The 15,185-nt window shown below is 39.2% G+C and overlaps 1 protein-coding gene across 2 annotated transcripts in view; it reads right to left on the bottom strand.

The window, feature by feature from the left end:
- Nucleotides 1-15,185, bottom strand: part of dclk2a (doublecortin-like kinase 2a) — a 43,114-nt gene that overhangs the window by 18,921 nt on the left and 9,008 nt on the right. For both annotated transcript variants that reach the window (XM_062428146.1, XM_062428147.1), the window contains exon 3: nt 348-450. In XM_062428146.1, coding sequence (XP_062284130.1) covers nt 348-450 — 103 coding nt within the window. The remainder of the gene's footprint in view (nt 1-347; nt 451-15,185) is intronic.

Here is a 15,185-nt window from a genome sequence, read left to right as displayed (position 1 = left end):
CTCACTTGACAGCAATAACGTGTGTGTGGACATGGGTAGTGCCTGTTTTCTGTTGCTGCTGGGCTCTTAATTATTAAAAATACTGTAGTTTAATGAAAATTGTCACTTTCCACAATTATATTGCTAATGATCTGGATTATATGGGTAAAAGAATCATCCAATACACACACAAACCCCATATCCTGCTGTCAAATTACAAAAGGAAAAGAGCATTGCAAGCACTTGTTAGAGAAGAATGGTGAGGAAGGACACCGGGACTAACACTAAACACTAAGCAAACACACAGAGACAGATGTTTAGTTAGTCTTAGGCAGGCCTACCAGTCATAAAGGCTGTGGAAGCCTTACCACTGTGATCCAACACAAAGTCATCCTGGGCATAGCGGTGCTTCTCTGGGCCACATGCTATAAACACATCATCATCCCCAAAGAAGTCCTGTAAGCACATGATCTGGAAGAAGATAGGCAAACAGAAAAGACAGATTAAATAAATAAAGATTATATTGATGATGTAGTAACTGTTGTGATGTTTAGAGGCAGTGGTGGAGAAGTAGCAACACAACAAGGTTGGAATATTCTGTTACAGGTAAAATTTCCTTTTCTGAAGCTAAGGGCTTTAAAGTTCATTCTTAACCCTGGAAACAAACACTTGACATAACAACCAAAACACTAGTTCCACTTTCTCACTTGTTCTGGCTCAATGATGTAATAAGGAGGTTTTCCTGATAACATAGTCAAAAGCACCATGACAAGCCAGTAAATGATTGAACTGAGATTGTTTTGTCAATTTCTGTCTAGTTAAACCTTTAAGTCAAAAAGTCCTAAATTTGCACATGGTGTTCAAGTTTAAGCATCTACATTTCCATGGCAACTGAGTAAACTCAATCTGCTGATGAGGGCAGTGTGATGTGGTGGAAAGCTCCAGAACAAGAAAATGAAGCAGACTTTGAAGTGAGTTTGTTTTGCCAACTTATATTTTATAAATTCTAAATCTGTATAGGTACTTCTATCTTCAGCCATCAGATAAATGTATATATTTCCATCTTTTCTTGGGAGAAGTATTACAGTATATGTCCACTTTATATACGGTATATATATTGTCAATCCTAGAAATAACACACCACTGAAGCCTTTAAGTTACAGATTTGGTTCACCAGTATTCCTCCTGTAAAACATGCCGGTTCCAAGGATTTCATAGGATGTTACATTATTTAACATGTCCCTATTGACTTTCAGGTATTTCACTGTAGATGTTTCAGGAGTGAATGTATGAGGTTGTTATTTTTGGATTTAAAATGTAATCATTGCTTTATTCTGCTGTAGTGAGGACAAACCATTTCTTTAATTCCAAAAAAAGTATTGAGGCTGGTCAGACCAAGCACTTTTGCTCTCAATCGCCTGATGGCTGAAAAGATAACGAAACTGACAACAGGATGCAAAGACACTTACACCCTTTTTCTGTCTCTCTTACTCCCTGATGGTGCTGACATAGGACAACTGCCAGACCCTCCACAAATTAGAGAGTGCATTCCTGAGTTGAACTAACACTGTTATGTTCATTCTGTGAGCCCAAGTTTGAATCAATGTTAATTAAATGTCCAATCATTCAATAACCCAGCGGGTATTACTCAGCAAATATTTTCTTGTAAGGTGATCCACCCATGTTGACTGTGAATAGCAAAATTTCATGTGGTGGCCCGTGTGAGGCCCTCATTGCTTGGCGACCAACTACATCTGCAAATTTGTCTGGCAGCACAGCCAGCACCGGATGCGCCTTCATGGCCACTTTGCTGATATGCCGTGTGAGCGGATATAGCAGTGCACCTAACTTTGGAACCAGCTGAAACGACTCATCTCTGTATGACGCTCCAACAAGCAGGATAATTTCACATCTATCTATGATACAAGTTGATGTTAAATAGAAATAATTCCCTTTGAGAAGTTGAATATTGTCCCTAGCATCCCACCGCTCTTTCATAACTCTGAGTCACACACCTCACTATTGCCAACTAAGTGATCAGTTTATCTCAACATTTAAAAGACCTTTTATTCATTTGATTCGTTTTTGTTTTTATGTACTTCTTATTATTGCTTAATTTATTCAGTAATGGATAGACATTTAGCTGTTAATAAATGCACTCATTTATCAGCAAGAAATTGTCTGTGTGTGTTCTCGAAAGCAGAAGACAGAGATCCCAGTATCAAAAAAGTCACAATTTCTGGTTAAGAGACAGCTCAATTTGATGGTGGTACCCCAAACTTTAAGTGCAAAGATCTCATTTGTAAAAGTCATAGTATCGATAAATCAAACACGCAGCCAATTAAAAAAAGCCAATATCTGTGTGATGCGTGTGTTAGGGTGAGGCTGTGGCTGTGTATTTGTATTAGTGAATAGCGCAGAGACGCAGGGTAAAACACAATGTCAAGGTCAACACACCCTGGGATCTGCAGAGTCACAGGGGAAAGCAGTACAGTTAGCGTTGGTGCTGCAGGGTGATTTATCTCGCTTTTTTTATTCTGTCCCAGACTGTGATCGTCATTTTCTCTGCAGCTCTGTGCTCTTTTTCTTTTACGCCCACCACCCACCTCTGGAGACGGCAACGGGAGTTACTTTTAAACTATAGCAAGTTGTGCACACACACACACACACACACTTCCATCACTTCAGAGGACATTACATTGTCTTACATTCATCATCTTACCTAACCCTAAACTTCCATGACTTTAAACCAAGTCTTTAATAAGGAGGGTCCCCACAACATCCCCATAATGTGAGAAATACCTGGACCACACACACACACACACACACACACACACACACACACACACACCCACACACCCACACACACACACACACACACACACACACACACACACACACACACACACACACACACACACACACACACACACACACACACACACACACACACACACACACACACACACACACACACACACACAGTAAGATTATCCCTCTGTTGCTGTAGGTGGACAAGTAGGAAGACAAAGGAGGCAAAAGATCCGTTCATTATCTCACCCCCCACATGCTCACCCACACACTGGCAGGCATATGTATGTACATGCAAGCACACACACACACACAAACACACACACATGAAATGAGAGAAAGAGGAGGAGGACAGGATGGCTGAAGATTGTAGGCAGATGGATCCTCTGGGGGAGATTGGGGGCTGACACAGTGGGGGAAAGGGTGCATTTGTGTGTGTGAAGGGTTGGTATTAGAAGAACTGGTGGTCCAGAGAAGGCAAATGGCTACTGATGAGCACAAACTATCACCTTAGTAGAAAGAGGAGGTAGAGGCTGTTGGAAAAGAAAACAGAAGAGGAGTGGGAGTATTTAACACCACAAATATACTGTATATCATACAGGAGGCCTAAGTTACACTGCCATTAATAATAAATAAGACCCTTCACATGACACTTCTGCTTGTCCTACATTCAGACAGCATGAATTAAAAATGAAACAAGATTCAGTATCTATAACATTCTCATAAATAATCTAAGACAGTATTTCACAGCTGTAGTATGCCCTCTTTAGTCTGATCTTTGATGATTTGTACTTTGAAACAAATGAAAAGAATCAGTGAAGGTACAAGTGGAGTGTCTGTAATATGTGTCCACACTGGGCTGTGGCAAATTAGGTTTGACATAGCTGGAGTGAATGCCATTCTTCAGATGAGCTCTCACTGTGGAACTTGGCAGCTGAGCGCTACGCCATACTGTCAGGGCACAGGTGTTAGAATCACCATGGCAACAGCCCACAGGGGTAGCCCGATGTATGTGTCAAAAATTCACTGAGGGTGTATTGAAAACTATCATGCTGAGAGACTAATGCATGTTTACAATATCTAATATTTGTATTGACACAGTGGACCACACTTTCCTGTATTTATGTAATTTATCAATTCACCCAGTGGACGGAACGTGTTTGGAGCTCTCTGAGCACGAGCTTGAGGACAATGTGAGTCAGCAACACTAGGACTGCTGAGGTGAGCACTGTCCCCTGGCAGGGAAATCACCGGCCGTGATGACATAAGCAGATAGAGGACCTTGGTGACAGGTGCAGTCATGTGATGCTGTTTGACAACCACAAGGCAGGCTCTGCATTTTCACATCTGTACTTTTTTTTCTCCTAAAGATATATTTTTTGGCAGACTACCATCAGCTTTAATGGATAGCTGATAGTAGTGAAGCAGACAGGAAACCAGGGAAGAGAGGGGGGCATGCATGACATGCAAAAAATGTCCTTAGCCAGAATCAAGCCAGGGATGTTGCAGTCATATGGCAATGGCAGTAAGCACTCAGCTACCAGGGCACTCCTTTAAAGCTGCACTTAACAAATGGTGGCAGATGCACGGATATAAATTACCTCACATTCATCTGACTTTGAATTTGAATCCATGCTCAAGCAAGCATTTACACCAAGTTATGTTTATTTTTTGCCTAAAGCAACAGGCTTATCGTGAGTAGGCTGTATTCTGATTTACTTCCACCCCAACACACACTTCTCTCTCTGCAAGGCTAGTGTGTGTCTGGCCTGTGATAAGGTATGCTTCAGCTGGCCTGTGACACCCGGGGGAATACAGGGAAATGGAGACAAAGGGTGACTGTACTGTATGGACACAGCTTTAAGAATGCCAGGATGGAAGGAAAGAAGTCGTGGTTGAGAAAATATGTTAAATGACAACATTTTAACTTAAATGCATTAAATTGTACCAATTACAAATTATAATTGAACCAATGTGTATTTTTATTCATTTTGAGATAAGTTATTTTTTAATTTCTGAACATAAAATATTGGGTGAAATATGCGGGGTAAGGTTTTGCTGACGCCCACTGGTCTCACCTTGCTGAAGTGATATAGACGTGTTCTGCAAGCCTTTTAAGACCGCAGGACTTTTAACCAGGGAGGTGAAACGCTGCTTTTCAGTCTTACTCCCAAGAGCTGCTCCAGTGCGTGCAGAATTTGACCATTTCTGACTTTGGTGTCCTCTAGAGATATCATCAAAAAAGACTGTCCAAATAATCCATAGATGCACTGATATCAATGAGGTAAAAGGACTAGACTGCATAATTTTTCACTGGGATTATCTCATTTTTCTACAAAGGAAATTTCCGTCAGAATAATTTGAAAGATGTTATAGTCACATAAAAACTGACACATAGTGGCTTTAAGAGCACTAATACCAGGCATGCTGGGAGATCACCAGCATCAGGTGACTTTTATAATCAACAAACCTTTATGAAAACAATGAGGTGTTGTTTGTCATCTGTTAAACTCTCACTCAGTCTTGGTCTAATGTTTTCTCCCTCCATCAACCCATCACCTGCATTTCTAGTTTCTTTCTGCCATATCCAATAACAGAATATATCGTCTTTAAAGGGGTATATAACCATTTATGCAATAAAGGACCCTAAATCCTCTGACATAAATGTCTCTGACCAAATGAATTAGTATATTCTAACTAAATATGATGCTGCTTTTACCATAATCCTTGAAATAACATGAAGAATACATAAATGTAATGGGTTCTTCTTAAAAATAAGTACAAAATGTTACAGTAGATTACTTGGAGCAAAGTAGGAGGGGTAAAGGAGTGTAAGAATGTCAGATTGCATCGTCCATGTTTCTCTTTACTCTTGTCAACCAGGATACAGCCAATGGCAATCCATCGCCAGCGCTGTCCTGTTATGGCCTGTCTTGTTATGGCCTGTCTCGGCCAATCAGTTAAGTGAACTGTTTGCAGGGTTCTGCATTGGCTGGGTGACGTGTCTTGAGGGTAAACTGAAGTTTGTCCTCCAAAATGCGACACCCCCCCTCTCGTATGTCTGACCTTCTCTTGCTCTCAACATCCGTCTGTGTCCTCCATCTTGCTTGCTGTACTTTCTGCCCTGCTAAGCTTGGCAACAGAGAGAATACAGGCCAAGGGCTGAAAGTGTGTTTGTGGGCATATTAAACTATCAAAAGGAAATTTATCAGACCAATCATAAATCCTAACATTGGCTAGGTTACACCAAAGTCGTATACAGCTAAAAACTACTTCAAGAGAAGAAGGAATAAGTTAAAAAAAGAAAAAAAGAAAAGTAAAACATTATAACTTAAGATGCAAGGGATTTTAACAAATCTAATAAGTGAGTGTTTTTGATTTTTTAACACAAACCAAAACTATCCATCATCCAAAAATATACACAATATCAATACACTGCACTTGATTTTTTTTTTATCTTCATTTGCTCTTTGTGGCTTTCTTTTCACACAAAAAAGCCACAAAACAGCAGATGCTTTATTTAGGACACTGTAAAAGGCTGTGAATGGCTGAAGAGGAGACACAAGACAGCAGAGGCTCCCCTTGTGTTGGTTGACACAATGATTCCTGTAATCACTGGATACCATCAGCTCCCATTGAATCTCCAAACCCCTCATTGCTGCTCATCAATGTGAGCTAAAGAAAGAGGATGGAGTCCTAAGGAGACAAAAAAGATCAAAATCTCTGCATCTTACCTTGGGGAATGTCATTCTTCACAGGACTCCTGCTGATGCCAATCAAAGGAAACCTTTCATGGTAAACTAGTGTTCCATTCTTTTCACTAGCTTTTACTCTCACTTAAACTGTTACTTAGTTGAAAACAAGCAGATAGCTAGATGCCTGTTAAGTTTGTTAGTGCGATGCTTAATCTCAAACCAACCCGGTTATTAACTCGGTGTGAACTCTTACTGACAGACAAAGGAAGCTTCCCGAGACCGTTTAAGTCCTCTGGATTAGAGCGGTAATTCTCAGACACGTGTAACAGGCAAGACAAGGCGGCGGTACAGAAATGGGCAATGAGAAATCTTAAGCCCACCATTAACTCACTACTGTGGATTCATTACATTAGCCACATTAACCATTAGCTACTAAATACTCAAGCTGAGTTCAAAATATCTAGAATAATGACCTTTTCAACACACCCCTTAGTATGAACTGGTTCTTATAAACTCAGATGTAAAGGAACCAGAAGAAGAAATGTTATAAACAAGCATGCAAGATTTCATATATTCATGAGGGACATTTTATCTGAAGATACTGAAAGCAAAAGCACTTCAGAAGAAAAGAAGCATGATTTGAGACCAATTTGGGGGAAACTCTAAAGGCAGTGCAGAGAACAGCAGCCAGTGACTGCTTGGCCTGTCAAACATTACACAGCTGTCTGGCTCCCTCTCCACCAAGTCATATTCACACAGAGAAGACTTTACAGTACATAACCTCAGGCAGTCTGAATGAGTGCAGAACTCTTTAAACTTAAATTGAGCTGTGCAAGAAGAAATGAACAGGATATAAACCCAAACATGCACCCAACTTTTAAGCCTAATGAGCCTCAGTAGATCCCTTTACTCGTTTAGAAACTGAGAGACTTAAGACAAAATTGCTGAGGTGCTAAGATCCACAAGAGACACATAAAATGTTTGTTTTTGTTGCAAATTAACATAATCCTCAGTTTCCAATTAAACCCCGACAATATTACTGTGCTTAGGTAGCTACTATGATAATTTCCAAAACCTATCTGTGAAGTATTTCATGCAAATTATTTATATAATTAAATAAATAGAGGATACAAATAAAAACAGTCCACTAACATAAACATCAACACCCTTAAACCAAGAGTCACACCTCAAGTCAACTGAAAGAAGTTTGATGTGCAAATGAAACACCTTCATCAAATTGAGATGCTTGATACAAGTGTCAGATTCACTTAGATGTAAAGCTCAGAATCTGCCCTATGCAAGAAAAAATCATCACATCAATCTTCCAAACTTGCTGGGGCAATCTGGGCTTTCGTGCATGATTAAACTCAAGCGGAGAAACAATAAAGTGTTTGGGCTGTGGGGGGTTTGAATGCATGCTAACCGTATCAAGTGTCAACTTTCCTGTTGGGAGAGTGAAAAGCTTGCTGAAAAGAATGGATGAGAGCCAGGTTTGGACAAACAAAACAAAACAAGTGGTTGAGATCACACAATAGCACACAATAGATGCCCTCCCCGTCATTGGCCGCCACACGTTCTGCACAGCTGACAGCCTTGTGCCCCCTGACACCACAGCTCTGTCGTCTGCCGGCTTTTTGTTTTCCTGTTTTGTTGATGTGGGGTATCATGGCAGCACTTGTGGTACATAGAAAAGGCACTTTTGCTTTAAAAATACAATTGAGGACTTGAGGAGAACACTGACACAGGGTGTCTGTTCATCAACCATCTGCCAGAAGCAACAACAGGAATTCTGGATTTTGGGTTTTCATCTCCAAAAGGCCAAAACAGCAGCCACATTACACCAAGCCTTAATCTTTTGGACTTGGAATAATTTAGTCTTTCACTTTTAAGCTTGTATTTTGCCACATACAAGTTTGGCACCCTCTACCCTTAAATCCTCAATTTAGATTTAAAAAAAATCTAGGCTAACTGAATAACAAGCGAAGTGTAATATAATGTACATTAAGGAAGTGTAACATTATAGTAATTTAAGCGTATGAGGCAAAAAGTTGTTTTCTTTTCTATAATAATTTATCTTGCAACATCAAAGAATGTTTTTTTCTTGTAGGAACTCAGTACAATAGACATGACATGATTCCTCCATGACTACAGGATAAACAATAGCTCATCTATGAACATAACCAAGGATATTCCTGGTTGGATGGTGTCATGACACTGGTGTCAGATGGTGCTGTATGCTAATGACAGCACAGAACAATAGGTGGGTATGCAAATTACACGGTTGTTGACCTAAATGGCAGTGTTTAATCCAGACTTGGCCCTGAAAACAGCTCACGCCTGACAATCATTTGGAGCCCTTGTGTGGTATTGCCTCTAGCTAGCCAGAGAGGGACACAGTCTTACTAATATGCCTGTAACTGCCAGCTTGTTTCATCGTCCTGTCAGAATGGTATGCAAATGACAAGGTACAGTGATATCCACATCAGTATGATAACACAGTGAGCAAAAGTCAGACACCTTAATGAATGTACAGTAAACCCCTTCAACAGTGCGCAAAGGATAGCAGAGCAGCACGTCTCTGTTAACACATGTACTGTAAGACCTGTGCGTGTTTAGAGTATTGGGGCCAAGAGGCCATCATCATTAGGAGCATGTCATGTGAGATGATGCCACAGTCCATCAAAGTCACCAGCATCCACCTCCTTCTCACAGCTAAGAGTCTCTTCCTAAGATATATTCACAAAGCTGCTGAGGGCAACTCAGTAAGAAATGTGGAGAACTTTTAATTCAAGAGAACAGGCAGGATTGAGCTCCTTATGAAAGAACTCTTGATATTTAATGAACAAGCATCCTTATCACTTCCATAGGTTGATAGTCCCCACAATGCTGGGAATTGCAAATACTGTTACCCAAAAACTGTGCGGTCTTTTAATTACAAATTTCTCTGCAATTTAAAAAGAAAAACCTAGAACTTCATTCAAAAACAATCATATAGTCAGTTAAGATTGCAGCGTGAGGACTCTGCAGCCTCTCTTTGCCCCCCTCATCACATCCAGTCAGGCCAGGATCTCAAACAGCAGCTTCAACCACTTAAGGACAAAAACATCATGAGCTGAATTATGTCTAAAAGAATATGCGGTAGCTTCCCTCAAAAAACATAATCTTTTGATGGCATAATTATTTGGACATGGGTTGATAACACCAACTACACAAGGATGTGAGTAGTAATCAATCTTTCATTGAGAGTCCTTAAGGTATTCACTTCATCTGCATGTTCCAAACCCTATTGGTGAGGGACAGAAATTACTGAAATTACTGTATTTTGTTTTGATAGAGCAAAAGGGAAAGTAATACAGGAAAAGGTGCAACTATTAAGAGTAGTTTGTTCAAATAAAAGACAATATAAGCAATTTATAGCCTCATACCTGTAGAAAATAAGATACACAAAAAGAAAATCATGCATTGACTATTTATAAGTGGACTTTGTTGGGAGTTGTCCCTGCCTGTCTGCCTGCCTGCTGCTCTGACCCACAGCATGGCATCAAATTCTTTGTACCATGAACAACTGCTGCAGACCTGTGGGTGACCTCTACTTTGGTTATGCACACTGTATGAATGCAGGAGCACTAACACACTTGCTTTCAAGAATGTCTAAACAGTCTGACAAGATTGTGATGAGCTTGAAAAAAGGAGGTAGAGAGCAAATTAAACCATCAATTTGCTTTATGTAATTTATTTCATAAACCAACATTTATGATGGAGGTTTTTCCAAGTATACAGTACCTGAGTCTTATTCTTATCATGGAGAAAACATCGACTAAACTACTGAGAAAAAAGAAGACCTTACATCTGAGCAGACTGTCCAATTATCTGTGCTGAGTCCAATTTCCTCTCCCTTTCCATAGCTTGCCGCGTGCACTAAAAAAGGCCTTTAAAGATTTCTGCGAGATGAGCATTTCAGCCCTTACAGCTCAGCAGTCTAAATGGTCCAGGTCTGCTTCCAGCTCCTGGTTAATGGACAGACTGACTGTCATCACTGATAACATCACTGAGTGAAGAGGATCGTGAAAGGCAAAAGTATTTCTGTATTTTAATCCATTCTCTGTGCACACTGTTGTTCGCAGATGTTTTTGGCAAGAGAAAGAGGAATGTTCAACTTATCTGAACTTTTCACCATTACAGAGAAGAGATTTAAGCTACTGTACACAATATCTTTATGGTATCTGAAATACACCAATTTAATACTGTCGGTCAGCTTCTATAATTAAATCTACTGTAGGCTAATACGGTAGCAAACATCTTCATCTTAACATCTTATGAGGGAGATATATTTTAAGGTACAATGATTTGCAAGACTGAATGAGAAAGAAAGGACAGAGTGGATATTGATCGCTACAGCTAGAACAAGCACAGGTTAACATCTTATCTTTTTTTAAATTGTCTAATGAGGTATGACAGCAATGACATAAGCAGTGAACTGAATCTAATTAATGTTTGTACAGGATGCTACATGTAGAATAGTGACCTACACATTTAACATTTGGCTCTTAAATGGTAACAGGAAGTGTTTAATTTACAATAAATATAATGGAAATAAATGAAAGCGAAAGAATCCACTGTTGGGTGACAACTATTAACAATTAACATATTGTGGATTCAAACTTGTGTGAGTTGAGAGCTAGTTGTTTTCTTTATCCATTTGATTATATTTAAAGCCTAATGTATCTTTTTTATTTTAACATTGCAAGTTATGTTTTGCCCTCAGTCTTTGTGAGTGTCAGATCAAAGTTAACATTTGATGTTTCACTTGTACTCCCCACTGACTATTTATCCATGGAAAAAGCTGTGCAGCACATTGATGGCTAAGGTTTCAATAGTAGTACCACCACACACTGACTTTCATTCCTAGCTTAATGTGTATCAGGGTCATTGAGGGCTGAAGGTTACATAGGGCAAAAGGCAGAAAAGAAACCCTGGACTGAACCCAAACACTATTTCCTAAATTGACTGGAGTCAGAACAGAGGTCACTACATGATTGATGATTTGTCCTCAATTATCTGTTTATAGACTTCCTCTTCCTCTTAAAAGGGCTTGTAATGGATTTTCATATGGCTAAGACAGATAGTTAATGCCACCACTCAGAATAAATAAACAGTTAAATACACAAAATGTAGCTGCAACAGTTATTTGATTAACCAATTATTTGATCAATACAACATTAATTTTGACAAACTGAATAATAATTTTAGTCATTTTTGAAGCAAAAATGCTAAAAAATTAGCTAGTTGCAGTTTCTTAAATGTGAGGATTTAAAGTCTTTCAGTGTTATATATAGTAAACTGAATATATTTGTATTTTGGACTGTTGATAAGACAAAAAGAGGCATTTGAGGATGTCATCTTGATCTCATATATTACATATATTGTTCACTTTTTTATGACATCTTTTCGACAAGATGATTAATCAATTAGTTGAGAAAATAATCTGCAGATTCATCAATAATAAAAAAAAATCATTAGTTGCAGTCCTACCAAAAAGACATATTCTAAACTTGCATGAATCATGTAATAAAAGGATTAGGTTACATATTTTGGATGTAATTATGTCAAACAGAAGTGGTTGTCAGCTGCTCTGCACAGTGGGATAAATAATCAAGTGGTGAGGAGGGGGGTTGGGGGTTGGGAACAAAGCCCAATGACAATTCACACTCTCTACCATGCTTTTCTACCTTTCCCCTCCACTCTTCCTGGTCCGACTCTCATCTAATCACATACAGTCAATGTTTTATGTCAATCACCTAAAACTAAAATGGAATCAATGCTTCATCAACTACTACAATGTGGACTAAGAAGTATTATGGAAGCATTCACAGATAACCAATTGAGAAAAAAATAAATGCTGAATACTTTCATTCTCAATGGGTCTACTGTATAAAGTACATTTAAATAGAAGATCCAGAAGCATCTTGGTTGTGTTGACTGTACAACAGACCTTCTCATTCGTAGTCCCTTGAATAATTTCTTGCATAAAAACGAAAAGAAAAACAGTACAAGTACTGGACTGCTAGCTGTTCCCAAAATTAATGAATGCATCAATTAAATAATAACAAAGAGGGAAATCCTTTTTTCTGCTTGCTCAGCCAGCTTTGACATGTAAAACAGGGGTTTCTCTCAAAAGCAGCAGCTGATTCTGCTGGCCCTGATAACCAAGATCTTTAACATTCAGTCTGAAGAGCAGCATCCAATTGAGGAGGGAGAGTGGACAGAGAAGTACTGTGTGACACTCACTCACAAATTTACATCCATGAACACACACACAAACACACACCTGACAGCTGCACTTGAACACTCCCTTCCAGCTTATAAGTCTAATTATCCGGTGGTGGCCAGGGCCCCAGTGGGGGGGTCTCTGAGTGCATGTGTGTGATGCTGATGGGCGTGTGTGTACGTGTATCAGTAGGAGGGGGCTGTAGCGCCTGCAGACTGGGTGGCTGGGACCTGTGATTTGATTTTGGAGGAGCAGATGGTAGGCTGCTGCTGGAAGGCATCCTACATGTGTGTGTGTGTGTGTGTGTGTGTGTGTTCGTCTCTGAGTGACTGAGTGAAGTGCTCCTCTTTCTAGGTCTGAAAAGCAGAGCTCTTTATAGAGCCATGGGGCTTTGTTTAAACTTGTATGCCAAATATTTGATGCTCATTTAAGGAAAACCTGAAATATTTGACAACATACAGCTAAAAATGAAGCACAGGAACATAAACCAAAGATGGCTAGATGTTAGCATGCTTAACTAAGATGGTGAACATAGTATATATTATAACTGTGACCATGTTAGCATACTGACATTAGCATTTAGCATTTCACTAAAAGCACTGTGCTCAAATACAGCCTCACAAAGCCACAAGCAGTACACTACTGCAGAGTATTGGTTTCCATGCCTCTCTCCACATTAATGATTTCAGGTCATTTTCAAATTAGACAGTAATGGACTGTAAAAACTAACAGTCTATGCTAATCATGCACTGGACCTGCTGCAATCGATATAAATCTTCTGTTCTGACTGGGTTTGAAGGGCAAACAAGATGTGTACTTTCTGAAAAGTGAGTGTACTTTTAAAAGGAACTGACATAAGGCAATGCCCTCTTCCACTAATGTTTAAAACACAGGAGACTAGTACATGAGCTGTTTTATTCAATTATTTCTAAAGTACACACATTTATGGGTGAAGGTGTATTTTGGAAACTGGCTTTAGTTTGTCTAGACAGCACCTTTGGGTGACGAAAAGAGGCTTATCATGGCAGAGAGACTCAATGACAGAGGGCTCCAAACAAGTCAAGCTGTTTGATTATCAAGACAAGTCTGGTCTGGGAAAGTGTTTTTCCTTTTTACTCTCTTCCATTGTGATGGGACAGAAATCAAGGCAAAGTGTAAAGATTAAAGCTACCCCTTTTGTTGTGTAGTAGTCAGTATTATGTATTACAGAAATATAAAGATTACATTGTCAGATGAAACAGCATATTTTGCATGGGCGAAAAAGAAAGCGAATCAGCTTCAGCTCAAGTTAAAGAAAGCACCCATAGATTATAGTGACTTCTATTATCATGGACAGGATATCATCAGGTGTACTGCTCTGCTCTCAGGATCAGGTTACAGCCTTAATAGGTTAAACGACTAACTTAAACTCTTAATTCAATTTAGAGACAGTCCTGCTGAAAGCCACTGAGACAAGTGAGGAGGAACAGCCATCTTTAGGTAGACATCATGACACAACAGCATACTTGCCATCCGGCCAATATCACACTGCTGTTTTGGGGTTGTTGCACTGGCAGATAGAACTTAAACACCAAGTTTGGCTGGACGATTATGAGCAGATGCTAAAAAGAATATCTCCACCGATGATCAAGTGATCTCCTCCAAAATCATATTGCATTTAACTGGAAATGTAACTGTCAACTGAAATCTATATGACCAGAAATTTAATTACAAAACAAAATCACTTTTATAGAAGATGTGTTCTGGGTTTTACTCTTAAAACTGGATTCAGATCAAATGAAGGGGCTGAAAAACTATAACATTAGTTGATTATTAAAACACAATCTAATCAAATTACACTTGCTTTGTCTATAATCTCTTGATTCAAGTACAGGATATTGCTAGAAAAAAATGTAAATACCAACACAGCTTCTAATGCTTCACATTTCATCCAGTTAAAACAGCACTTACGTTGTCTAAGCTGACCATAAAATCTGTTACAAACCAGGACTTCCTAAATGGAAGGAAACAATTTGAGCACTTATCAACAAGCCAAAGAAGCTTGTGTTAAATTCTGATTGTCATTTCAATGCTCACCATATTAGAGTGATGTGTATCCTATTGTGCTATCTATATTGATTTAATGGAAATGGGCCACACCTTTGTTGTCTTTATTGAAAAGGTTGGTAAGACTCATTATTTAAATAGGAGCTGTTGATTTTATCCAAAAGACATTACTGTAGAGGACTTAGTGACACCATGTAGGACGAGTCATAGAAGAACACGCCTATGGTGTTAACATTAGTGGTGGAGCTGGCTGACATTCACTTTAAAACCCAAAACAAGTATGCAAGGGTTTCCTCAAAACCCAACAAGCATGAGTTACCTGTGTGGTTTGGGATTTTTCTTAAATGAGCTTCCCTTGCTTCTGCATTTACAATCATGTAGAAGTT

The sequence above is a fragment of the Scomber scombrus genome, chromosome 2 (assembly GCF_963691925.1).
Source record: "Scomber scombrus chromosome 2, fScoSco1.1, whole genome shotgun sequence".
NCBI classification, from domain to species: Eukaryota; Metazoa; Chordata; class Actinopteri; order Scombriformes; family Scombridae; genus Scomber; species Scomber scombrus.
This window is presented reverse-complemented; position numbering and strand designations above follow the sequence as displayed.